Source organism: Eretmochelys imbricata, chromosome 3 (assembly GCF_965152235.1).
Source record: "Eretmochelys imbricata isolate rEreImb1 chromosome 3, rEreImb1.hap1, whole genome shotgun sequence".
NCBI classification, from domain to species: domain Eukaryota; kingdom Metazoa; phylum Chordata; order Testudines; family Cheloniidae; genus Eretmochelys; species Eretmochelys imbricata.
In genome coordinates this window covers 154,596,864-154,622,927 of record NC_135574.1, presented here as the reverse complement: position 1 = coordinate 154,622,927, position 26,064 = coordinate 154,596,864, and the positions used below count along the sequence as shown (strand labels likewise).

Below are 26,064 nucleotides of genomic sequence, written 5' to 3'. Positions count from 1 at the left end.
AGCCAATGTGTCAACATGCAAGCATATTGGAAGTGCAGAGAAAACAAGGAGGACATGTACAGACACATGAAAATATATCAAGCCTACAGGGACCAATGTATCTCCAATTCCTAAGAACTTTAGAAGGCACCACTAAGGCTGCTTAAGGTGAGCTAATTAATTCCATCTCCATGATTACGAGAGCCCTGGAAAGTTTGAGTCTGACCATGATTTCCTTTCCACTCCCAGCTTCTATGAGAGTCATGTACACGTGCAAATGTTAGCACTGTAGCGAGAAGCACTAAATCACTGTCAATGCAGATGCAGCGATGGGGGCACATGGACCTCTTATTATACAGCCTCAGGCTCCATTCTAAATAGAGAGATTTTTTGGGGGGCTTCGGGAATTCTAGATGTTGTGGCAAAAAGTGGGTGCAACCAGATAGGCTGCTCAAGGGGTGGACCAGGTGGACCAGGTGTTCCAAATAATTCAGAAGGTTATGCTTTGGACAGCAGCTGAGCCATTAAAACCCCTCAGGCAAGGTGAAAAGGACAAACTTTGGTGGCTATATGCTCTGTTTGAGAGAGGGGCTGTTTTTCATAGTTTCCATTATTTCTGGAACTAACCCACCCTAAATTGGAAGCCAATTTCTCTCTCTGGCTTAAAAACTCTTGATCTTTAAAGTAAGCTGCCAAAACCTGAGCACAGGGGTCTGGTATCTCTGCTGCAGTAAAACAGTAGAGATACCATTATTTGTATTATGGTAGTGCCCAGAGGCAGTGGTTCTGAAAATCAGAACTGTACTACATGCTGGATGTACACAGACAGTCAAGACAGCTCCTGTCCTAGAGAGCTTAAGGTCTATACAGGAGCTTACAATCTATATAACGGTCAGAGAGCCGGCACTAGGCATAAGCAGACTAAGCAATTACTTAGGGCCCCAAGCAGCTCAAAGCGACCCCCTACTTGCTTTTTATTGTGTTGGTGGTGGGGTGGCGGGGGAGAAATGGGCTAGCACTGCCTCTGGTCAACTACATCATTAACAGAACAGGAGGCTGCCTTCTTCACACTGTTCTGAGGTTATCATCAACTGTTGCGAGGTTATCATCAACTGTTGCAGGGGATGCACAAGACCCCTGAACTCAGGACTCGGCAAGAGGAACTAATTTTCAACTGATTCTACAGCATTCATTTTCCTACAGTACTTAATATTTGTAACATGCTGTGAACATATACATTAACCTGCATGCTGCCAACAAGGTGGTTATTGCCCTATTTGGCTGATTGGGGTGGTAGGAAGAAATTATTTCCTTGCCAACATTATACAATCTGGTTCATAGTGAAGAACTGCAGATTCACAACACACCCACTGAACATTCATTCACAAAATGCTTAACTGTGACACACAACAATGAACAAAATCTCCAAGTCAACCAGCTTCTAGGCAGCTTTCGAGTCACTGATCCAGGTTTTCTGCATAGTTTCTCCAAGCTCACATGGGCAAGCTAGAACATCCATTACGAAAGCCTCTCTCTCTGCCCCCTTCCTTCCCGTTGCTCCTAGAATAGGGAAACCACTAACACATCGGCTATAGATGAGTCTGTATGCATAACCCAACACCAACATAGAACTGTGCAGAGACAAGGAGAGCGGTTTTCTGACATCACAAAACCGTGCCATCCCAGAGAAAATGTAATGAAAGAAATGAAGGTAAAAAGATGGAGATTGCATAACGCCAGCATTCTCTCACACCCCAGCGCAGCCTAGAGCTCGGGTGCTGGAGCACACGCCATATCTCAACATTGTTCATATTCAGTTTTCAAACATTTTACTGAGAACAAGAGCAATAATAGGTTTGCTACACTGTTTTTTCAGGGCTAACAAGCATGTGTACAGACACTTCTCCAAAACTTTTCCCACTCCCCTTCTGGTCTCCCCAACCCCTCCCCAATGCCCCCATCAGGCATTTTCTTCTCCCCCATCTCTTATCTGCACATTCTGCTAACGATTTCGGGTCCTTGTGTTTAATGTTGGATGAAAATAAGCCCTGAACAGGGAAATGTAAAGGTGAACTGAAAAGCTTTATAAAAAACATCTCAGATCTGTCACTTCACAGAGCACAGGGGGGCTAAGAATGAAGCTTCAATGCTTCCAGTCCTTGAAGAGCGGCAGGACAGCAACTGCAGACTGTAATCAGTGAGCAGCCTGCTTAAGTAGTAATTCCCCAGCAGAGCTTTCCAAGGTCACAAAGCATTTGAAAGACCTGGCAGCACACAGCGGAAGAAATGACATGCACTGAGATTTGCGTACCTGGCAAAACTAAGCGTAAGCACAGCCATGACAGCCGACATGAATTGCAGAGCCACACTGCCCAACAGCACGCCTCAGCGGCGGCGGGGTTATGCCAGCCTGAAGTTCATCAGCTCCTTTCATAGCTTTGTGCCCGCCTAACCCAGGATATTTTCATAGAGCAATTTTGACACCTACTGGCCATCTTTGGTACTGACTGTTACAGCATTCAAAGATCACACGGAGGAAGGGGGTGCACACAAAGCTGATGGCATGGGAGAATGAGCACAAGGAGACCCTGGTAGGGAAGAGATTGGGGGGAATTGCAGGGCATCCCTGAAAGAGAGGGGAATGGGAAGGAGGTACACAAGGCCCTTGTGGAGTAGGGGAGGGAAAGTGGAGGGATGCAAGGAACTCCTGGTGTGTGCAATAAACAGCTTACACAAGCTATGAAGGGTCCGACCCTCTAGCAAGCCCTCATCTTGGCAGTTCTATCAGACACCTGCACAAACTGTCAGCCAAATCCCCCATTCAGATAAGGCCTATTTTAGAATTAGCATTTGATCTCCCCCACCCCAAACAAACTAGTGCCAGCACTTGGGGGGGAATAGGAGTCCAGACACTGCAGCAACAGCAAGTGGGGAGAGCCGAGTCAGCTGGATACATTCAGTCTGATATTTCCCCCACCCCGTCACTGGAATGTCATAGCTCCTCCTCCAGAAACAGGGACAGCTTATAAATTCAGCAGCAAAACAGGAGTCTGAGGCTTTGGAGGCAGATTCAAGTAGTGACTGGTTACGTTTTGTAAAACTAGCTGCTCTTTGTTCTGGATGCCAGGTGGGTCATGCTGAGAGCACCTTTTCACATTTGAAAACAAAAGCAGGTGCAGGCTCTATGATTTTTCCTGCTGAAGTCAGTAATCCCAAATCCAAGTTAGGTGACCCCTGCATTTTTAAAATCAGACTATTCGGATTAGTCCCATACGCTCCACAACTTCAATTCTAGCATTATAAAAGTCAATTAAATAGGTTTTTTTTTTTTTAAAGTAATGTATCCTAGTGGATAGAGCCCTGGAATGGCATTCAGCACCCCTCGGATCTATTCAAGGCTCTGCCACTAGTATGGTGGGTGACCATGGGCAAGTCACTGCACCTCTGTGCCTCAGTTTCCCCAATGAGAACTGACCTTCTTTGGAAAGCACTTTGAGATGTACTGATGAATAATGTGTAAGAGCTAAGCATTATTGGTGGTTGAAACAGGGAATCGGAAAGTCTAGGCTCTATTCTAGTGCCTTGCTCAATCATGGCAAATCTGGGGCAGGCACTTAAAAACACTTTGTGCGCCTTGGTTTCCTCCATTTTTTGTGGTGGACAGTACAACTTGTCAGGATATGAGGCTTAATTAATGTTTGTAAAGCACTGAGATTGTCAAATGGTGGGTGTTCTAAAAACACGAAGTATTAGTTCTGTGTGTTTCAGGAAATCTTGGAACCATAGGACAGGTCTACACTCGAGAGTGTTTTGTTTTTGTTTTGATTTGGTTTGTTTTTTTGCCAGCATAGCTATGTTAGTTAAGGATATGATTTTTTAGGACACAGGTTGGTCCATAATAACCCAAATCTGGAGACTTTGAGAAGGCTGCAAAAGGCATCTCTTTGACCGGGTCTCTGAAGAATGCTCAGGGTGCACCACTTCCTAGAGGCTGAAGTGGATAGCTGGAGGGTGATGGAATCCCTGTAGAACTGATTTAAATGCTGCTGAGGTTTAATTTAGTTACGTAAGGCACCTAGAGCCTGGAACAGGTGTTTATTTTTATAGCTAAGTAAATAGCTATACCAGTAAAGCACTCTAGTGTAGATAATTGTCCTGGCATAAACGTGTTTTGGCAGTATAGCTTATTTTGTTCCCTGAACCAGTATAATCTACACTGCAAAAAAAACCCCAAAACATTCTCGTCAGTATAACTATGTCTACACTAGAGGGTTTGCCGGCATAGGTATAGCAGTTAATCTTTTTCCGTGTAGACCAGGCCTTACTTTTACAGTTGTTTACAGCAGTGTTCTCAGCCTTTTCCATACCAGGACCCCTTTTTCTATTCAGGACCCTCCTTCCATCTAGAAAGGGATGGTCATCCCTCTGGATCTGTGTCCCCCGCCAGGTTGAGACTCTATGGTTTACAGCCTTTGTTTCTAGCTGTGGCAGATCACAAGGTATTAGCCCTTTAATTATTTGGGCAAGCAATTTTTTTTTGGCACTCATTCAAAAATTACAGCAAGGTACTGCAGACAAGCAGAGTTTTCCTGTCCCTGTATCAAACTCAGGACTCCCACAGAGGGTCCCCAAAGCTACACAAGTATGAGACAGATATATCACAATGCAGGAAAACCAATTACATGCAATCCAACTTTCCAAAGCTTAAATATGGGATGCTAGTGAAGGCACCCAGCCAATGAACTCATTAAGACTGAACTCCTATGATATATGTCATAGGTCCAATCTGAGACAACAGTACATCTCAGGAAAATTACCTTTCATGTAAGTTATGGCAGCACATTCAGTTCCTAAGAGCCTGGATGGGGTTCATACATTCAGAATCCCATATTACACAAAGAGCATAAATCAGATTTGATCACGGAGCCAGTCAAGTTGCTCAGTTGGCAGATCACCACCACCTGAGTTACCGCCAGCACCACAAACAGCAGCAATAGTGAAATGGTCCCATTATTGGGGGTAGGAAAGGGAAGGAGGGAGAGACTTCACATTTAGTTTTAAAAGCCACCTGTGAGCAGTTGTCATGTATTAAGCACGCACTACTCTTGGAAGTGTCTCTCCATAAGCATTCTGCTACTACCTTTTTTGCTTTAAATACAAACTGCTCATTCAATGCAACAGATATGAAGAAAAGCTAACAGTAAAAGTGCCATTATGCTCTGAAATGGGACTGGATTTTCTGAGTTTGGATTTACCAACCCTCAAAAGTTGCAATGGTTTCACTAAAATCTGTTTTAAATTGATTTAAAATGGCACAGACCTCTCCATAGGAACACACATTGGTTAACAATGGTCATATCAATTTCGCTTAGTTTGGTAATGGAGTGTGTGGAGGCAAGGCCTCGGGGCTTCTGTATTTACCCTCTCTCCATGGCACAGGTATCACATGCGCCTAGTTTACACTACCAAAGAGACTTTTCCAATTGACAATACTTGCAAACTCCACCTAGGATTGGGAAAACCAAGCCATGCTTCTTGTGCTTTCCATCTTCACCTATAAGATTTTGAAGTGAACTTGGCGGACAATGCCATGCAGCACACGAGAGAATCCAACTTGCTCTCCCTCTGAGCACCTGGAAGCCAAGCTTAGTGAAAGCCTGTTTGTGTCAGTGAAGCCAGCAGACACAGCTAAAGACATAGGGAGCTGAGAATCTGAGTTACCACTGGATGTGCTTCAAGCCCAGAACACGGTCATCATTTTCCCCTGGATACCTGCTTATGAGACAACTCCCTCAGGCACACAACCTCTTCTATCCCCACATACATTACAGAACAAGTACTTGGTAAAGGAGATGTATATTTATTCACTTTACAAAGAGGGCAGTATTTAGTTGCAACAGCTCCATTTATAGACAAATATACTGTACATTATACTGGTGAATGGCTCAAACCTTTACCATATCTTGCTCTTAAAAATGTGTTTATACCACTTCAGCTTCCATTAGCTGAGCAAATAGCAATCCTTGTTCTGCCACTGAGAGGTTAAAAATCAGTAATAAATGTATACACTTTGCGTTACATATTCACAAGCATTCCCCCTCCCTCTCCCCTAATTTTTTTCCATTCCCCCTCCCCTTCAAGATGAAGCCTCTCCACGGGTCAGTGTTAAACTTATATACAGGATCAATTAAAACAAATTAGAAACCACTGATAGTTCTAATGTCCTTCTGAAGCACAAAAAAAGCCATAGATTTATACATACATATAAAAGTCGAGTCCAATATTGTTTAAAAAAGAAAAAGCTGTTTTAAACCAGGTTGGCATTCAGACATTGCCAAGGCATGGGTGAACCTATGAGGAGAAAATGAAGAAATTCAATAGTGAATTTAAATATTACAAAAATATTTTTTATTTTCATTTTTTTTTTTTTTGAAAAAATGCAGCAGGATGCCCACTTGCTATCGCTAACTGAAGTGAGAAGAGAAGGTATAGCCTATCTTTGATCTGTTATATTTTAAACAAATTCAATGAAAAGCTGCAACAAGTTTACCACACAAATGGCGGTGGCAGGTTTATTTCACTTGAATACAAATATGCTTGTCCATGAGATGGGCGCAATCTGATCATGAGATGGCAGAAATGTTATATATAAGCTCGGGGATATGGGGCAAGAGAAGGCTGGCATGGTTAAACATTCTGGATTCGGTAATGCACACAGTGCCCAGAAGTGCCTCTGCACATGGCGAGTGCAGACTCATGCCTGGCTATGTGACTACAGCAACTTTTAGCAAGGTGATCCAGAATTTTAGAGTTCTGGCAGCCCACTTCTTTTAATAGGGGTTTCACTTTTGTTTAAAACCATCAGTTATTCTTCTTCACTTTCATTTTCTGGGTCCAAATCAGATTCCCCATTGATTTCTTTTTCAACAGCCATTTCTCGTTCATCTGATTGCTCCCCTTTCTCTTCATCTGATTGCTCCCCTTTCTCTTCATCTTCATCCCAGTTCTCCTGGAACCAAAAAAAAACCAGGAACAGCTTAATATTTGGTGCAAGCATTTCTACAATCCTATACTCCTGCAATCAGTCAAGTGAAGGACAGAAGTCCCGGACAGAGAATTTTACTTACATCAGAATCTTTATCTGCAATCATCTCATCTTCAGAACCATCCTCAGAGGATTCTGTAAATGGAAAATGCTGCATAAATCAGGAGAACACAACAGGTTTGATGCAGTCTTTGCTCAAATGAAATCCAAGATCATGTGCCACTACATATTAACTGGCTTTGACATTTAAGACATCTACCAGAACTGAACTTTAGGTTATTTTGATCAGTATAAATCAAGCACTGTTCCTCAATCATCATCCTATGGATAATATTTCAGTCTACATAAGACCCAAACCTCAGGTGTACAGATATTTTAAATCCTCTGGATTCTGGACAGATTTGGAAGTTTCTTTTAGTGACTTCATCTTCAGGAAAGGTGCATTCTGCACTAGAGACATGGGCCAACAAATCTGGATTGCTGGCACTAGAGTTAAGCGGTATGCTGGACTTGCAGTTACCACCAGGGTTTTCATAACTAGAGAGGAAAAAATCCAACCAACCAAAATGCTACTTGACAACTCCTTACCACCTTCTCCCCTCCACTGACTTTGAGCAAATCCTCCATGGCAGATCACACAGCGAGAGGCACAGAATTGGAACGTGGATGGCTGGCAAAAGTTAGCTGTAACCTTAGTGAACGAGCTGAGCTACACCAAGTGTACAATGGTTTGATCGGTTCCTAAGGTAACCCAGGAAGTCTTCTGCTTACCTTCCTCATACACTAGTTTTGCAGTCTGATTAATATCAGTTGCATCCTGAATTTTTTCTAGTGCTGCAACCTGAAAGAGATTTGCAAATCACAACAAACTGCAGTCATGCAATGCAACCTTAAAACCTACCAAGTGTTTACAAAACTCATCACAATTTAAGTGAAATCTCCATTAGGCCTGGATTTTATTCTTCCATCCATATCTGTAGTTTTAAATAGCTGAGTATTTAGGATGGGCAGAAAAGTTACAATACTAAAGACAAGAGAGATGCACCTTAAGTGGTTTAAAATTCTCCTGCTTATTTCCAGTCTAAAAAGATTGAGGGTCAGCATATAAATCAGAAGGAAAAATGTGACTGACCCTTCAATGAAAACACATCCCCAATTAATATTAAGTCAGTTTAGAAGAATATGGTCAGTAGCAATATGCTTGTTAATCAACTGTGCTGCCTTCAGCATTATCAGTGTGACCATCCAGCAACTGTACTGAGCTGTCGATGGCAGGTTTGGTCGCATCAAATTTGAAGACAACCACCATTTCCAACAACATTTCCATCTTATACCTCAATGTTTATAGCTTGAACTCACCTGGGTGATGATAAGATAGAGTTTTCCATGGAGGCGAGAGAGCTTCTGCAATGTTTTTACTCTGCTCTCCATTAACTGATATAGCATACCCAACTGGGGAACCAGGTCTGGCAACTTGAGAGAAAAAGCACAAGAATGAGGCTGTTTTGTTGTCATCCTCCATTTCATAAGAAGATTCTAAACTGCATTTTAGGCTGTGTAGAGGGTCCTTGCTCATGTTGCTTGAAGTAATGATCGTTCATACATAGTGAAATCTCAGTTCTCATTTTGTCCGAGAGGCAATCTGTTAAACCAATGCCTGTCTAGGCAAAAGGCATGAACTCTCATCCACTTTCAGCTCATGCAGATCTAGTTTTCCTTCTTCACTTGATTGTGGTTTACAGCATTAAGAGTACTAATGGGAAGGGCCAGTTTGAATTTGAACTGCACAATCAGCCAAGAGTCTGGGAATGTCAATGCACATCAATCCTAATCCACAAACTCCCACACTGTAGACCTGGTCCTTTCTGGAACAGAAAACCAACTGTGCCAAACTAGTGGTTTCTATCACTAGGTCAAGACCAAATTCATCCTTCACTTGTGAATGATGGTAGGCTTTGAAGTCAGAAGCCAAGAGGCTAAATGCTCCTGCATTAGCTTATCCATGACACCCAGCTAATACTCCACTTCCAGCATACTTTTATGCAGTAACCTCAGGTCAGTCTGCAGTAGGAAAGTACTTGGGCAATTTCTGTTTAGGAAGTTCACCCAAAAAGGCTAGATCATCATATATTCAGCCAGCTCTGTGCATGGGTCCATAACTAACAGAGGCATGCTAATCAACTTCAGTTTGAATTAGTACCAATGGTTGTACTAGATAATGCCCACTACCAGGTAATTTATAGCATGTTGTGGCAAAAAAAAGTGTTGCACAGGACATGAAACATCCTTTTGGGGAGATTCATTTAGACAGTAGTAGCACCATATTAGGATGTTAGGACGGTTGACTTAATGGGAGAGCAACAGCAAAACAAGAACAGAGGTAAATTTTAGTTAGCTACAAGCATCAACTGTAGAGCAAGATACTTACTGTGGAAAGGTAGGATGCATGTATAGTGAAAACAGACTTTAACCACCGGACCATCTGAGAGGCACTGGAGGAGAGAAGAACACAATAAATCAAAGATGAGCATAGCCAAGAGAACACCTTGTGTTTTTACCACTAAAATGGTTTAAATCAAAATGCTTCAGTGTTTTGTTTTAGAAAAGAGAAGCCAAGCTAGAAATAAAAACAATTCATCTACACAGATAGGAGACTTAAACAGTTCCATTAGAACTGGAATAGTCATTTAAGTGTCTGAGTTATACTAAATTTGTTCTTTGTGGTTGCTTCCAATATCTTCCCTGCCAAGTTTAGATTGATCAAAGATCTAACAGCGGGGTCTCAAACACGCGGTCCGCATATTTGCTGCGGCCCACCAAGCTCCCTGCAACCCCCCCCCCCCAAGTTATTTCCTGCGGTATTTTCAAGCTCCCCTCCCCCGCCACCAAGCCTTGGCAGTTTCCAAGAGGGAGGGGGGAGGAGCAGGGAGCTGCTTGCTCAGGGGAGGAGTCGGAGAAGAGGTGGGGCAGGAAAGAGGCAGGGCCAGGGGCAGCATGGGGAGGGGAACAGTGTCAGTGTTGCAGCCCTCAGGCCAATGTATTAGTCTTCATGCGGCCCTCCTGGTAATTGGAGTTTGAGATCCCTGATCTAAAGCATTCTTTTTTTTTTTTTTCCTTCAAATTATGGAGTAAACTTGTCTCCCAACATAAGAACAGGGTAGATAGCCCTGGGAGTCCTAAAATGGTCCCAGTACTGATAGAACAGGTTCTACACAGTGCTGAGATGACTAATGTAGTAAATATATAACAATTCTTTTCTAAATATGAACAAGTTTTACTATTTTGCGATTTATGGGTTAATATACAATTCAGATTAGATTATCCTCTATGATATTTATCTTTGTAAACCATACATAGTAAGTCCCAATATGACAACTATACAAATATTCACACTGTATATATGATTTTAATTCTGAAATCAGAAACTAAATCTGAGATAACTTAACCCCCCCACACACACACTTCTGCCCCCCTCTCCGGCCCCACTCCAGGTTACAAATGGAAGTTCTATTTGGGAAAGCCAGTGAACAAGTATATTCTAACTGCAGCTTGTTTAACCCAACTATTAAGAGCAGCTTCATAATTCAGATATATATAAAAAAAGACATCTTTCTTAATGGCTGACCTATTCATTTAAGCATTTTAACTGAGTCTCTGAAACATTAAAAGGCCACTGGGTTACAAACATTTTTGGTCAACTCAACTGAGATTTTTAGAAGCCGTCCACTGGGCAAAATGTCTCTTCTATTAACGCAATAAAAATGCACAATCAAAAAAATTTCAGTATAAAGTTTATTCAGAGATACTACTCTATTATATTCATTCAAAAATCTCACTGCGTTTACCATATATTTTGCTTCTTTAACAAAAATGAGAGTGCCTACGTTTTAGCCATTTCTCTCTAAGGCAATAAAGGCACCTACTGAAGTTGTTTTAATTATAAACTGCTGATACGGCCAGAGGGTAATGAGTTATGGGAATACTGTTTCCATACTCAGATGTCCTTTTCCGTTTCTCTTACATTTTGATGTATGCAATGATTTCTCAACAGAATAAGTTCAGACAGAAACACCCGCAAACAGCTGGAACCTCCATCAGTCAAGTCAGATATTTCCTTTCATGAAGCTATATAGTTTTTTTTAACCACTACCGTGGGCCTCCTCCAAACAAATGAAAAAACACCATTCCTTTAAAATTCAGTGAAACTTGCTTGTGAATCATTTCTCTTACCTGTACGGGTGGCCTTGCAACCTCTTTGTAATCTGAAGAAAGAAAGATCAGGACACTTAGAAGTATGATATACATGATAGTTCTCATCCTGACATTACATCTGTGTATCAGCCCAGAAATCGGGGCACAAAAATCTTCAGGTATTTAAAGTCTGCTAGAAATCACCAGCGATAAATAAAATGTACACTCTGAAGCTCATATTGGTTGCACTATGTCCTTGTTCAGCGCACTGACTGCTTTTGGGGAAGCAGAGCTTCATTACAGTAACAGTACTGAAGCTAACAGGAGTCAAACTATATGTTACAAGTGCACATGGAAACCAGGTCATAGATGGCAGCAAGAACCAGAACCGAATCCCTCTGTTACTGTGCATGCAAAATCTCACTCTATTTAGTATCTATTACAGCACCTGCTGCACAGGTGATACGTTGATAAGACAAGCCACTGTTGCAGGAAAAGGGTGCTGAGCACCAAGTAAAAAGTCTCAAGTACTGGAAAGGATATACTTGTTAAGTGAAGGTCTTTTCCTCTCGCCGATTAATACTGTCAAATGAACATGCACATATCAGAAAGTGTGATCACTCAAATAAAGAGGGGTCTATATTGGAAACACTGCATCTCCGTACCTACTTAGAATCAACGTATCAGCATGTATGCTTGGTGCAAGTTTAACATTCAAAACAAGGCAGTCAGCATTCCTCATTCAGGGTTACCATCAAGCCAAATGGCAGGTTTCAGAGTAACAGCCGTGTTAGTCTGTATTCGCAAAAAGAAAAGGAGTACTTGTGGCACCTTAGAGACTAACCAATTTATTTGAGCATGAGCTTTCGTGATGCATCCGATGAAGTGAGCTGTAGCTCACGAAAGCTCATGCTCAAATGAATTGGTTAGTCTCTAAGATGCCACAAGTACTCCTTTTCTTTCATCAAGCCAAAGTCATTTGTATTAAAAAGCAGACAACACGCCTTAATTTTAAATAAAATGGACTTATTTCACATTCAGGTAACTCGAGTGATTGAATGGGTTATCAGTTCAAAACAGAAATCCGCTTCTGGGTAAAGCTACACATGAGAAGTTTCAGTCCAAATACAAGGTGTTTTTTTTTTCAAATCTAGTTGAATACACGCAGAGAATTAAGCGCGTTACATTTTTTATCCTAACTGATTTAGGCTCTAAGACCCATTTTCAAAAGTGACTCAAGGTACTTAGGAACCCAAGTATCATTGGAACTCAATGGGACTTGGGCTCCTAAGTCACTTCTGACAATGGGACTTAAGCACTGCAAACAAAATTTTCACCCTCAACTGGAAGTACAAGTTCAATGTAACACTGTTGCTAGCATGCCAACTAGGTACATATAAGGTCCCCATCATTGTAGTATCGCTGAGTGCCTCTGAAGTACGAATGGAGTTATTCTCACACCACCCTCTTAGGTAGGATCATTATCCCCATTTTATACATGAGGATCTGAGGTGCAGATATTCATTAAGTCACCAATAGTCTCAAAGGAAGTCACAGAAGGGACAGGAGATCAGAGTTCAGTTCCTGGTTGTGCTGAGTCCTAGGCCAGTGTCTTCACAAAACCATCTTCCAGTTTTTATTGTGAAAAAACACCACAGTTAATCCCTAGCAGGACTGACAGTGAGACAAGTCCAATGAATGTGCAGTTATTTTGCATGGTTTCAGAGTAATGCAGAACCTGACTCAGCTCTCCTGAATTAAACGTTTCAGTAACAAGTCAGACTAGTCAAAGCTGGCCTCTTCTAAGTGCCCACACTAGTATGAGGTCAATACCTCGTTAACACAACCAGGAGGCTAAGCCCAACTCTGGGAATGACATGGTTTCCATATGTTTGCCTCAGGAGACAACTGTCAGAGTCAAGACAAAAACGGCTTCAATACTGGATAACCTCCACACCGATTCTATGGAGTAAAAGCAGGTGTATATTTGGACTTCCCAGAGTTAACTTGTTCTACAACAGCAGAAGTTCTACAGCAGTAATTCTCCTACCTCATGCAGCAATGGAATGACAGCATGTACAGGTATTTTAGCTATTGTGTTCTTTATTAAAGCGTCCTTCCTTGTTTGAAGCACTTTCTGTGAAGAGGGGGAAAATATGAGATCAGAGAAACATTCATCAATAAATACATATGTATACAATCAAGGACACCAAAGACATATCTACAGGGCACAGAACAACAGGAGACAGAAAAAGATGAGGTTTGTAGCTCTGACACTCACATCTCAACCTTGTATGTAAAGTCTGAGGACATGTGTGCTAGAGAGAAGATGAGCAGAGAGTCATCTTTAATGAGGCACTTCCTAAAGAGACAAGCAAGTTCTTTGAGGTATATGCAAAAAAGCTGCTAGCATGTTTGCACGTTACAGAGCTGTTCTGTTTTTTCAGTAACTTTAGTGCTCATGAAAAAAAAAACTGAAATGATTGGGTCATGGACACAACTTCATTTCATCCATCATGCAGCCTCTCCATGTTAAGGTTGAGGCACATTAGAGGAGGCAGGAACTTTTCCTTGCTACTGTCGGTGTTCCATCTGTCCTGTGGATAAAGGACTTCAGATTCAGGACTCCCAGGACTGCTAATGCAGCACCAAGTTCTCTTAAATATTTAAGCCTCCTATTCCTACACATCCCCAACAGCAGATTTATTACATCAACTGACTTGTGGGCCCTCCAATACTTATTTATCCAAAGCATATCCACTCAGAAGATCTCAAGTCGGGTCTAAACAGAAACCGTGCTCTAATCAAACCCAAAAGGAAAAAGTGACACATTATTAATATTAATGGCAGAACAGGTGAACTGTGACACTACAGAATTTATACAGTTAGATAACCATTTTTAACATGACCTGTGAGGAAAGGTTATGTTTATTTTTGAGAAAAGAAGACTGATGGGGACCTGATAACAAAGAGGATGGTAATCAATTGTTCTCCATGTTCACTGAAGGTAGGACAAGAAGCAATCAGCTTAATCTGTAGCAAGGGAAATTTAAGTTACATATTAGGAAAAACTATCCTTATAGTTAGAAAGTTAAGTACTGAAACATGTTACCTAGAGAGGCTGTGGAATACACATCACTGGAGGTTTTTAAGTATAATTTAGACAAACACCTGCTGGGGATGGTCTAGGTATACCATATGTGGTCCTGCCTCAATGTGAGATGAACTAAAAAGACGTTCCAAAGTCCCTTCCAGCCCTACATTTCTATGTTATATACAACAAACCGATTAGCTTTGAAATCCAGGGGTTCAGTTAGGGGGATGATCCAGAAGACATCTTGCAAAGCAGATCAAATAGAAAAAAATATAGCAAATGTCATCAATTAAAGCAATGTATATGACAGATAAACATAATGGAACTACTGTTTCTATGCTGCAAGGCAGTGGGATAATGCAAAAAGCAGGAGAGAGGAAGTGGCAAATTTAAACACTAGTCATCCAGCCTAGCATGCACAAGAAGCCACTTCACAAGTCTAAGCAGAATAACTTGAGCATCACGTGGTGCTCTTATAACACTTACATTTAAGATATCAGGATCATTGCTTTCCAAGCCCTGAACCAAAAGCACTGCAAAGCTGTCAGTTTGTGGAAGGCCACCTTTTGTTTTTATTTTCACAGTGTCAATATCCATTGCACCAAGACGGTCTTCAATACTATCCTGCAGAAGAAATAAATATGGGCAGTGTCACTTAAACCAACTTGTAACCAAATATATAAGGCTTGGACTATCAGTTACGTTTTCTCAGAGGTGTTTTTTGAGCCACCAGCTGAACCAGGGTACTGAACCCTCTGCAACAGTTCTCGATGTTGAGTCCTATCTTGCTATATTTTTTAAGCAGGACAAGTTCTTATCTCTCATGGCATAGCAGAGACATTCAGGAAGGAAGGAGCAAGCAGACCTGGAGAAGGGGAATATGGCATCTGTGTTGAGAAGAAGTGGGGTTCAAAGCCCAGCAACATGCTCTAGCAGAGAGAAGGCAAGAATACAAAGTTCTTCAACATGGTAGATTTGTGGGCAACATCTAGAACTTGGATGCAAGACTGCTATCATTCACAGCTGCAGGGGAGCTCATCCCAGATGAAGCCAATTCATACCAAGTGATAGTACAACAGTTAGCTCTGGATGATTATTTTGGCCAAAAAGGGAAAACAGTCCAATCTGGCATGCTTATTACTGTTTGGTAAGAGCTCTTTGATTACCTCTTTATCTCCAGGTTTTCTTTTGCTTTCCATTTTCTGCATTCCAGAGGACTGAGATTTGATGGTTGCACTATGTCCAGGAATTCCAGGCACTAAAACTTTGGCTTCTTTGTTCACAATGGGCGTTTTTACCTAGTGACAAAGAGACAGCCACATACACAAAAATAGGAAACATGTTCATGTTTGTTTTCTGTAGTCCAAAACACTGGTTTATTGTTTCAGACCCACACACGGTAAAACCATTCCCTGCTACGTGTGAATATCTCTTCTCAGAATCCATGTCTAGTATTAAGACAGGAAAGCCCTATAATGAAGTTTAAGGTTGATCTCAGTAGACCATTTGCTGAACTAACTCAGTTAATATTTGTAACTGGGCTAATTACACACCAAGTGAGATTCATTTATTTATATTCCAGGGTGTTCAACTAGAGGAAGTGTTTCCTAATTACACTTAAAACAGAAACACTTGCATCTTTGCTGGAAATATATATAGTAAGTGTAGAAAATCTAACACCTTCAAAAAGGGATTGCCTTATCTACCACTGAAAGATAGCAACCATTTAACAGCAGCACAATACAACAGTTTAGGGAAATTAGTGGATCTCTAGGGCAAAGGTTCTCCAACTTGGGGGGCAGGACCCCTTGGGGAGGTGCGTGTATTCTGGGGGGAAGGAGTGCGGGGGGGGGGGCTGATAAGCTTTAGAGGAAAAAATTTTTAAAGACTTCCTGCACACATTTTACCCACAGCAATGCATAACTAGCGACACCAATTCCTCCAGACACATCAGGGCCTAGATGGCGCTGTGCATTTGACTCTAGAGGGCAGTGTGCATTTTGATGGGTTTCTGTTAAGCTTGCAAAGCATTATACAAAGTCGTTGCCATCTGTATGTTAATATGTTTGCTACGATGTGGTGTGGACATTTAACTGTAAGCATCAACCACAGCTGCAGTTTTGCTTTTGCTCTTATTACAATGGATCATTCGTTGGCTCTGTTTGAATCAATAATTTACTGTTTTTAATATTTAGTGAGAGTTGCATGTTGATTTATTTTTATTGGTACAGTAAGTCCTCACTTAACGAAACAAGGTGAACCGGGACAACATTGTAACATTGCTGATCTATTAGAGAACATGCTTGTTTAAAGTTGCGCAATGCTCCCTTATAACATTGTTTGGCAGCTACCTGCTTTGTCCACTGCTTGCCTGAAGAGTAGCCCATTGGAGCTAGCTGGTGGGGGCTTGGAACCAGGGTTGGTCGGCAGCTCCCCATCAGCTCCCTTACATTCCCTGTGCGGCACCCTCCCAGCAGGCTATTAATTGTCGGGCAGTTCAGGCGTCCCTCCCCCCACTGCTATGTGCTGCTCCTATCCTCTACCTTGGAGCTGCTCCCAGGAGCCTCCTGCTTGCTGTGCAGGGGGTGGGGGAAGAGGGGTGTTGATGTCAGGGTGTCCCCCTCCTCCTGCACCCCATCTGCACAGAGCAGGGTGGGGACATGACGGCACTCAGGACTAGGATGGAGGGAGCTTGCTGGCAGCAGCAGCTGATCTACTTAAAAAGGCAGTGTACTTAGAGTGGGGTCAGCGTACTTAAATGGGCAACGTGCGTCTCTCTCTCTCTCACACACTCACCACCCCCCCAGCACTTTCGAAAGTGGAGGGAGTGGTGTGTTCCAGTGGGATAGTGTGGGTTCATTATTATTATGTTCAGTTTCTGCAGGGAATGTTTGTAGCCACTGCCATGCATCTATTATGTCTCCTCCCTTCATTCGGGCTGCCTTGTAGAGTGTCAGGCTACATTAACAACAACGTGTTAGCCCTTGAGGGCTCAGCCAAGTGCTAGCTCATCATTTAGCAGCAAAACATTCCCTGGGATATATCACACCCTCTGACTCCACCACCTCAACCAAGCTTCACAATCATCATTGCCGTGTACAGTATTAAATTGTTTAAAACTTATACTGCGTGTGTGTGTAGTATAGGTTTATATAAGTATGTACACTTACACACACACACACACACACACACACACGTCTTTTGTCCAGTGAAAAAAATTCCCCTGGAACCTAACACCCCCCCACCCCGCCCCATTTACATTAATGCTTATGGGGAAATTGGATTCGCTTAACGTCGCGTTTTTCAGGAACATAATTACAACGTTAAGCGAGGAGCTATTGTATATGTACTTGTGCAGCAGGAGAGAGGGCATAAATTATAACAGACAAAAGGGGGGGAGGAGGAGGAGTGTGTGCAATCAAGTAAGTTTGCACTCTAGAGCAGTGGTTCTCATTTAGGGAGGCAGAATACAAGTAATTAAATCAGACCAGGATGCTTGAATAAGCAACCCTTTATCACACAAAGAAAAGCCATGGGATCTTTAATGAACACAAGGAAGCTAAGTTGTAAGTCTCAATTGGAAGTCAGCACCTCCAGCAGCACAGTGATCACGCTGGATCAGTGCGGATGCAAGGAAGTGTGACACATACAAAACTCCAATAATCACTTATTGCAGAAACCTGTTTACTTAGAGATCATCCGTTCCAGCACTGACCCGACCTAATCCTTCTTGCTTCGAGATATGACCGGTTCCCAGTAAGCAGCAGCACTAGCTGTCAGTACACCAATACAGACTACTATAATGACTGTAGCAAATTCCATTTATCACCTCACTTCTAGTAAGGTTTAGATGTAGTAGGCAAAATGTGATACTCCAATTTCATGTTGTTACAGTACAGCAGATGTGGTTTTGAAACCTACTCTAGCTACAGATATTTGTAGGGCAGTGCCAAGTGCATGACACATGGAACTCTTCTCCAGAAGGCATGCTCAGACAGCCAAGAGAAATGCGTCTTCATGGAATTCAGCAATAAGCGAAACCAAGACGAAGGTCATCACAGCAAGCCCAAGATTCCCTACAGCTTTCACTTTGGTGCATCTATCATTGGCTTCATGACTACAAAAGAACACAAGCCCACATCTGGCTCACAGAAACCCAGAGATGTAGTAGTCCGAAACCCAATAAGCCAACTCACACACCAAAATTAAGTGTGCCAACTCAGAGTTATCAGTAAGTGTAGTCTGAGAAAATGCCGCCTCTATACATTTACACTTGTGGGATAAGTGTACTTAGTCTGCAAGCCAGGAATCTTCTGAGCAGAGCATCAACTGGGCCAACTCATACCATAATACAGGGTTCCCAGGGTACAAAATGGGGAGCAGCCTCAACTGCCTTTTTGTTCTTTCCACTAATTCAGAAATTCTTAACCTGAAGAAAGATGAGATTCCAAAGTTGCAAAGGCAGTGGCAGGGATTATACAGCGACAACACCCTTCACCAAAAGCCACTTACTGATAAGTATCTCAAGGTAGCCTCCCCTTTTAATACCCTGGGAACCCTGCACATGGGCCAGAGGTGGAAAATGGTCTCAACAGACATTGTTGTGTAAGATTTCAAGTTCATATTCCCAGGTGCTGTATCTCTGGGGAATTGGAACATATGAAGGCCACTGCAGAGAAAAGCCAGGACACCAGATTTAAGAATCTACAAAAAAAGCAGGATTAATTTTACAGAAATGCTAACACAAGAGCACCCAAACCTTGCCCAACTGAGAGCTGCAAGAGCAACTTCTCATGACCCAAGGCAAAACTGGAGATACCTCCTGGCAAAAACTGGAGATACCTCCTCTTAAATACAGAGATGAAGGCAGTAGTAGTCCTAGTCCTAGTATGCAATACCCTATCTCCATCTAAGCACTGTGTGCTAGGACCAGTAAAAAGCCGATGAGATGCATTTTGTTCAAGGAATGCTATTTGTTATTGAATTTCTCCTCAGAAGTAACCAGTGTAGAACCCTATCTTCCCTGCTAAAGTGAAAGGTTTAGTATTGATAAATATAAAACCGGAACAGGGACTAGGATGATGTTTCATAGACCACTCACCTTTGTTACAGACATTTCTGTTTGAAGTGCCATGGTCTTTTGAACGTCCCTTATCAAGCATACGTGAGATTCAGCGGTGTTCAAGGACTAACATGGGAAGAAAAGAAACAGTCCACATCATTTTAACACACCACTGTGACTCATGAAGCTACTTCAACAGGTTAGAAATAACTCAGCAGGCATTATCTGTAAAGTGAAATTTCAGTTACTTCAGGAAAGCAGCTGCTTTGCTTTTCCCCAAGTCACCAGATTCCTATGCCTTTCAAGGGAACTTGTTCAGGTAATGGAGGACCTTCAACTGAAGCTTAAATGACAAACACCAGTTTTCACGTTGCTGAAATGGAGTGCTCAACAATGCCTGTTGGAACAACAGCAGGAAATACCCCCAACATTAGCTATATTGTATTTAATAAAAGAAAGCAGGATCAAAATTTCCTTTCAGACAGCTGTACTGAGGGCACTGAACACACCACAGAAAAGAGTGGCTTTACCTCGCTACGCAAGTCCAAATTAAAAATTCCTCCATTCAGAGAGTAGTTGGGAGTTTGTGTTACATGCTTACAAAACATTAGGTTCCAAATCAAGTAGGCTTTACATACCACTCTCTCAATGATGGGTTGTAAGGTGTTTCCATACACAAGCAGTAACGACTGCTTGTCGGAGCAAAATGCAGCTGCTAGAATAGGGACTGGTTTTGGTGTGGCATCGCTGTCCTTTCCAGACGTTGCTATCTGAATAGTACAATTTGATGTTAAGGGCTTTTTGCAGTATCTGAAAAGAAATGATTTAATCAAAACAGATTTAGCTAAAAACAATAATACTTTGCATTTCTAGAGCACCTTCTGTCAGCTCTCCAATCAACTCAATCTCAACAGTTCATAATTTTAAAGGTGGGTTAAGTGAGGCTCAAGGAGGTTAAGCAACTTGTCTAATGTGATAGTCAATAGCAGAGCTAAGTGTAGAATGCAAGAAACTAATTTTCACAGTCCTCTGCTCTAACCACTAGATAACGGTCTCCCACAGTTACATATGCAAGGTACCAACTTTATAGAACACAATTTCTGAAAAACAAGCACCGTGTATTTTTTAAATACCAACTTACCCATTTAAGATGTGTTCAAATAAATGCAACTGTCCATCTCTGCATACAACTGCTAACTTCACCGGCTGAAAGTCACAACATATGGTTTTTATTAGATCAGAGAACAAACTTCCAGTCATTGATACATCATGAGAAATTAACATATGCTACTATGGTAGGAACTTAAAGTGAAGCTACTGAAGTACCACAGATATGGGCAATCCTACTAAAATGGCTTGGGCCCAAGTGGAGAGGCATAGGTTTGGTACCTGTTTAATAAAGCAAGATTTTCAGCATATATACATGGAGGCTGTTTCTATAGAAGAACATGTATGCGAGGCAGCAAGTCAGCCATACATGCCTCTTTGGCCAATTAACAGGTATACATATATATCATATTCTGTCTGAGATCTCCACAGTAATGGGTGAAAAAGTAGAAAACTTGGCTTGACGTAGTGCATTTTAAGAAGGAAAGTGAATGATGTAGGAAAGAGCATTGTGGCTTAAATAGAGACTGAAATGTTATTGAACTTGCTTCAGATGTGTCATCTGTGAATAAGATGTGTTTCAATTCCCCGATTCTTTTATGTAGAAGTTTCCCGCAGAACATCGTAATGTGCTAAAAATCTGACTTATGGAATGCATATCTGATACAACATATTCAATTGTAATTCATTCAAAATTCAGTGGGATTGTCCTTGCCTCCTCATTTCAGGAAAACCATGGCAATACCTGAACCCTATTTCGGAAAGAAACATGCTTATTTTGTGCTACAAGATGTGGCAAGTGACTGATTGATAATAAATTGTTTCAATTTTATAAGTCAGTTAACATTTTCACATTATTAACAAGAATGCTGAAAAACATTTAAGGGAGGGAAGTCTGAATGCTGTTACTGTGTAGTTCCCTAGTCTGTAACATCAGTTCTCAAACAAACCCATTAATTCGCATTCAACATTCATCCTTGCTTACCACACACCGAAGTGTTTTCTTCCAACATTAACAAGAAATCAGCACTGAAAACTTGAAACCAAAACGTACAAGTGCAAACTACTTCTCTTACCTCCTCTTTGCTTTCTGACACTGTTAGGTCAATAAAGACTGGCTCATCTGTAACAGTAAAAGACATCACAGCATTCTTGTCTTTCCTATCTGATCTGATCTGCCTGGAGACACAAATAGCACATATTTAGCGTAGTAAGAAAAAAACATTAATTACTCTGCTACCCTCTGCATCATCACTGAAGGAGAGCACAATATTATAAATTCCCTAAACAGTGACCATCTACAACCCAGCTCTATGTGGATTAATTTAACTATTAAAAAGTGTTTTAACTATTCAAAGCTGACCATGCCAATCATATTAAGTTCTCTTAAACTCCTAAGTGTTCTAGCCCCAAACCGTAAACTACTTAAAAAAAAAAAAACACCAAACACTTAGGCAAGATTCTTGTACAAAACTATCCAAGTGCAAAGAAAATGTGAATTTTTAAACACACACTTTTTAAAAAAGACACTAAGAGCAAAGAAGTCAGTCATGTAACATGCTCATAGCATGTATTATAGTCCTGAGTAGGGTCTACAGGTAGCATGCTCAGACACAGCCAAGGAAATTCACATCCTCATTTGATTGTCAGTGAATTGAAACCACAGTTGAATCATCATTGCATCAAACCAGAATAACCCTCTGTTTATCTATGAGCAACAGAATACAATTAATACTTTTGTGAAAAGTTTATGCTCAAACTGAGCATCAACAGATTGTCACAAGAAAAGCCTACATACCATACACTGAGTAACCGGTCACGTGCTGCTCCAGACAAGAAATAGAGTCCTGTAATTCCATCAAAGGGCTGACTTTCATTCGGAGGTCGTACCGTGGTGAACATTAATGATGAAACTGCTGTTGCATGGCCTGTGAAATTCTAGAGGAAATGAAATTTTACTTGTGATGGGATGGTGAGGAGCAGTCATATAGTAAAATTTTGATGTTTAAGCTGAGACGAGGAACATTATGCAAGCTGCACAGGTCAAATCCAAGTATTACAGAATAAGTCAAGACGTTTCTGCAGTGTTTTCAGTTAGAACTAGAATCCAGCTGCCTTGAGTTTATAAATCTCCATGAAGGGTTTCTTGAACCTCATGATATTCATGAAGAGAGAAATGAAAGAGGTTACACAAGGAAAAGAGACAGACTAATAGGTGGAATTTCAGGTTGGGGAAAAAAATTGAGAGAGAAAGAAGTCATCCTCCCCAACAACCTTCTGTATTTTACAAAGTCCCCTGCGGGACTACCCAATGAGGCAGTGTTACACAGGCAGTGCTGTTACTGCCCAAAGTTACTTCCCCGTCTGTTCATCTTCTCATGGGGCTTACAAGAAAACAGACTCCTGTTTTCATTTTCTGCCTACAGTTGAGTATTCTGGTCAGTCAATGCACCTACTATTTTTAATTGGAGATTACCAGCGAATAATTAAGTTCCATGTGTTTAGATCAGGTTTTTGTCTGTGTACCAAACAGGATGTTTGCTACTATGCCTCCCAACCTGTTTAGGTAACAGATTAATAATGTAGCCGGTTACATTAAGATTGGAAAGATGCTGTCTGAAGTCTAATAGCACTGGGTCTCTGCTGAATGCTGCTGGCAGAGTCCATTGTCACATCTGAAAGGAGCTGGTTCGGTCTATTTTTACATCTCTATAGTCAGAATTAGGAGAACACGCAAAAAATGCATCCAGTGTAAAGGAACCATATGAAGCTTATGTTAATATTGGCTTGCACAGGGGCTACTGACAGCACACTAAAACACAGCCAAGGAATTTAGTGTCCTCATTCAACTGTCAGCAAGTCAAACCACAGTGTGAAGGTATCATCATAGCAGCAACTTCCAGTAGCCCCTGGACTGACAATTATTTCTTTATACTCAACACAACTGGGACTTGCTGCATCAGGAAATACTAGCCACACGAGGTCAGTTTAATCAGGGAAGGATTTTTTTAGATCCAGTATTAAAAAAATTCACTTACTCTGTAGACTTCTTTGGTCTCCAGGTCCCACAATTTGATAGTTCGACCAGCTGAAAGTAACATCTTTCCATCTGGGCTGATGCACAGGCAGCTAACACTGCTGTTGTCACCTTTCCATTTGCTAGATTTTTGTTTGCAAGGGAACAGAGGAAGGTGAGAAAAGAAAGGGGCACCAGTTAATACATCTCAAACTCAGAGCTGCAATGCTGAAGAGGCTAAGAAAAATGCAATAGATTTAAGAAGCTACAAGTTGTGTCACAGCAATTAGTTGTTTCTCCCCCCACAACCAAAGCCGTTTACACACAAAATTATTAATGTGCATCAACTGACTGCCCCAAAGTCCTCTACACCCAAAACAGATGTAGCATGGGGCACAGTAGTACATGATTCCTACTGCATTAGACCCCAGAAAGTGTGCTCAACTTGTTCTGGACAGACTCTCCCAACAGTGTAATTCTGCTGTGTGCCATTATTGAGGCTTAGTTCATTAAAGGACTTTTGTTAACATTTTCACATTAAGGTGAATAAAGGTGTTATAAAAGCATCAAACGTTGCCATGTACACTTGTCTCCACCAGGAACTAGTTAGTGACCAACACGCTTCACACAGGCCACTAAATTGCAAGAGGAGTTCATTCAGTGTAAGAAGTGACCCATGCAACCCATCATAAACATTTGGTTCAGTGTTACAATTTTAAGACCGTTTTTTCTGAAATGCTTCAATGCAATATTCACAAGATTGAATATCTTCAAAACCAAGCTAGTTTATTCTACACTATCCTTGACAATCCAACAGAAAAGTCTAAATGGAACAGGTTTCATTGCCTGTATATTTCACAGGTAATGATATGTTCAACAGAGTTCTTTGGTTTCATATGCTCTTCCAAAGAGGAAAAGGACAAGACTAAGCAAACAGCATCCAAATTGACACTTATCTATTTAAATATTCTGCTCTGGCCCATGTAAAAAAATTTTAAACCAATAAATATAAAATATGTCTAAAAATCATAAGTTACTATTTAAAGATTCCTGCCATATAAAATATTTAGATATGAAACTATACAGCAAGGAAGAGCTATATTGTGATACTGGTGACACATAGCAAAAATGCAGTCAGACAATAAGCAGCTACAGCAGGTGAGACAGAAGAGCAGAAGTTTTCCACTGCTCTTTTGGGTAGGTTTGGTATTTAACCCCCTTCTCTAACACTGCTTCCTCCCCCTCCCCCCCCAAAAAAGTATTTCAGTGTATATACCCATTCAATGCTTTAATTTCTTACCAAAAGAAGTGTGGAAGTTTCCTGCTGTTCTGTGTCTGATCTTTCTGATTTTGAAACATGTGTTACTGGGCAGTGTTTCCCCTTGGAATTAGTAAAATGGATACCCACCGGGATCACAGAGTCAATATTCATATCAGTGGAGATTTCAAAACATATTTCAAGTGGGTTGTTTTAATACAGTTTCACAATCTTTGTTTAAAAGGACGAAATTTGAACTCCATTTTAAGAAGTTTAAAGTAGTTTCAAGTGCCATACCTGTCCCTAGATCATTCTAGGAGGACCCTTGACAGTTTGACAATCACCTTTTTCTAGGTCTTGAAAAAAAAGGTTTCTCTGCCCCGTTACTGTGTGAAATACTCCAAAAAACCAGTGGAAACAGGGAAAATTCTTGTACCTTAGAGCTATCAACTACACAAAGTAAATACGACAGGATAAAGAAAAATAATTTTTTCCAGTTTTCAATCACAGTAACATTAAGTGTGACTTGTAACAACTGCAGGTAAGGGATTTTCAGACAGAACTGTGATTTTTATGTGGTTGGTGTGCCTTCAGTTTATATATTCTAATTAAGTAAATTTCTTCTGTAGTTATCTACAAAGGCAGATAACTGCAGCGAACATGGTTTCTTTCAAACGTTAAAGGCAACCATTGTTAAATGCTTTGAGCAACTACTGAGACACTGAATACAGGTCACATGATAAACCCCACCTATGAACAATCCGGCCCCTAGCGGTGATTTTTCAAGGCATCTCCAAATCCACAGGTTGCACTGATCAAAGTACTGTGTTGGTTCCAGCGATGAAGCTACAAAAACAAGACTTTAGCTAATATTGCTTCCATGCAAGTCATCTAAATCAAACATCCTGTGGTAATTTTGGCTTAGTGAGCTACTGAGAACTCAGTGACAAACAGACTCAGGGCAATCCACTGAGATCAATGCTACCATAAGGAAATTCTTTAAGGAACAAATACACGAATACAGATCAGTTCCCACTGAGCATGAGCAACCCAGCCCCTTCTGGGGGAGCCAAAAAGTCATCCAGGGAAGAGAAAGACAACTTGCTCTTCTGACAAGATTTTTTAAATTTAGCATTAAACCAAGCAGAGACCTATCTGCACAGTACTAATCAATCATTAGATGGCGGTGCTTTCGCAGATTCCCAAAAACAATAGTTGTGGATTCCAGTGAAAGAATTAGGAGAAACATACAGGCTTACTGCTGCATTAACAACTGAACTATCTGAGAAGAGATGGGCTGAAACAGACTTCC

At 41.2% G+C, this 26,064-nt stretch overlaps 1 protein-coding gene and 2 non-coding genes across 3 annotated transcripts in view; all 3 read right to left on the bottom strand.

Annotated features, from left to right (window-relative positions):
* Nucleotides 1-5,823: 5,823 nt before the first annotated feature.
* The window catches only part of WDR43 (WD repeat domain 43), a 35,370-nt gene continuing 15,129 nt past the window's right edge, over nt 5,824-26,064 (bottom strand). The window contains exons 4-18 of the mRNA XM_077813638.1: nt 23,517-23,637; nt 22,277-22,416; nt 21,555-21,657; nt 20,513-20,577; nt 20,010-20,181; nt 19,411-19,497; nt 15,476-15,607; nt 14,796-14,933; nt 13,266-13,352; nt 11,255-11,286; nt 9,453-9,516; nt 8,384-8,497; nt 7,796-7,865; nt 7,107-7,159; nt 5,824-6,988 (exon numbers count right to left, since the gene is read on the bottom strand). Of these exons, the coding sequence (XP_077669764.1) occupies nt 6,845-6,988; nt 7,107-7,159; nt 7,796-7,865; nt 8,384-8,497; nt 9,453-9,516; nt 11,255-11,286; nt 13,266-13,352; nt 14,796-14,933; nt 15,476-15,607; nt 19,411-19,497; nt 20,010-20,181; nt 20,513-20,577; nt 21,555-21,657; nt 22,277-22,416; nt 23,517-23,637 (1,522 nt within the window). The 3' untranslated portion in view covers nt 5,824-6,844. The remainder of the gene's footprint in view (nt 6,989-7,106; nt 7,160-7,795; nt 7,866-8,383; nt 8,498-9,452; nt 9,517-11,254; nt 11,287-13,265; nt 13,353-14,795; nt 14,934-15,475; nt 15,608-19,410; nt 19,498-20,009; nt 20,182-20,512; nt 20,578-21,554; nt 21,658-22,276; nt 22,417-23,516; nt 23,638-26,064) is intronic.
* On the bottom strand, nt 18,296-18,373 carry LOC144263345 (small nucleolar RNA SNORD53/SNORD92). Its single transcript, XR_013345808.1, has one exon. It is a non-coding gene; the product is annotated as a small nucleolar RNA SNORD53/SNORD92 (small nucleolar RNA).
* On the bottom strand, nt 22,082-22,161 carry LOC144263346 (small nucleolar RNA SNORD53/SNORD92). Its single transcript, XR_013345809.1, has one exon. It is a non-coding gene; the product is annotated as a small nucleolar RNA SNORD53/SNORD92 (small nucleolar RNA).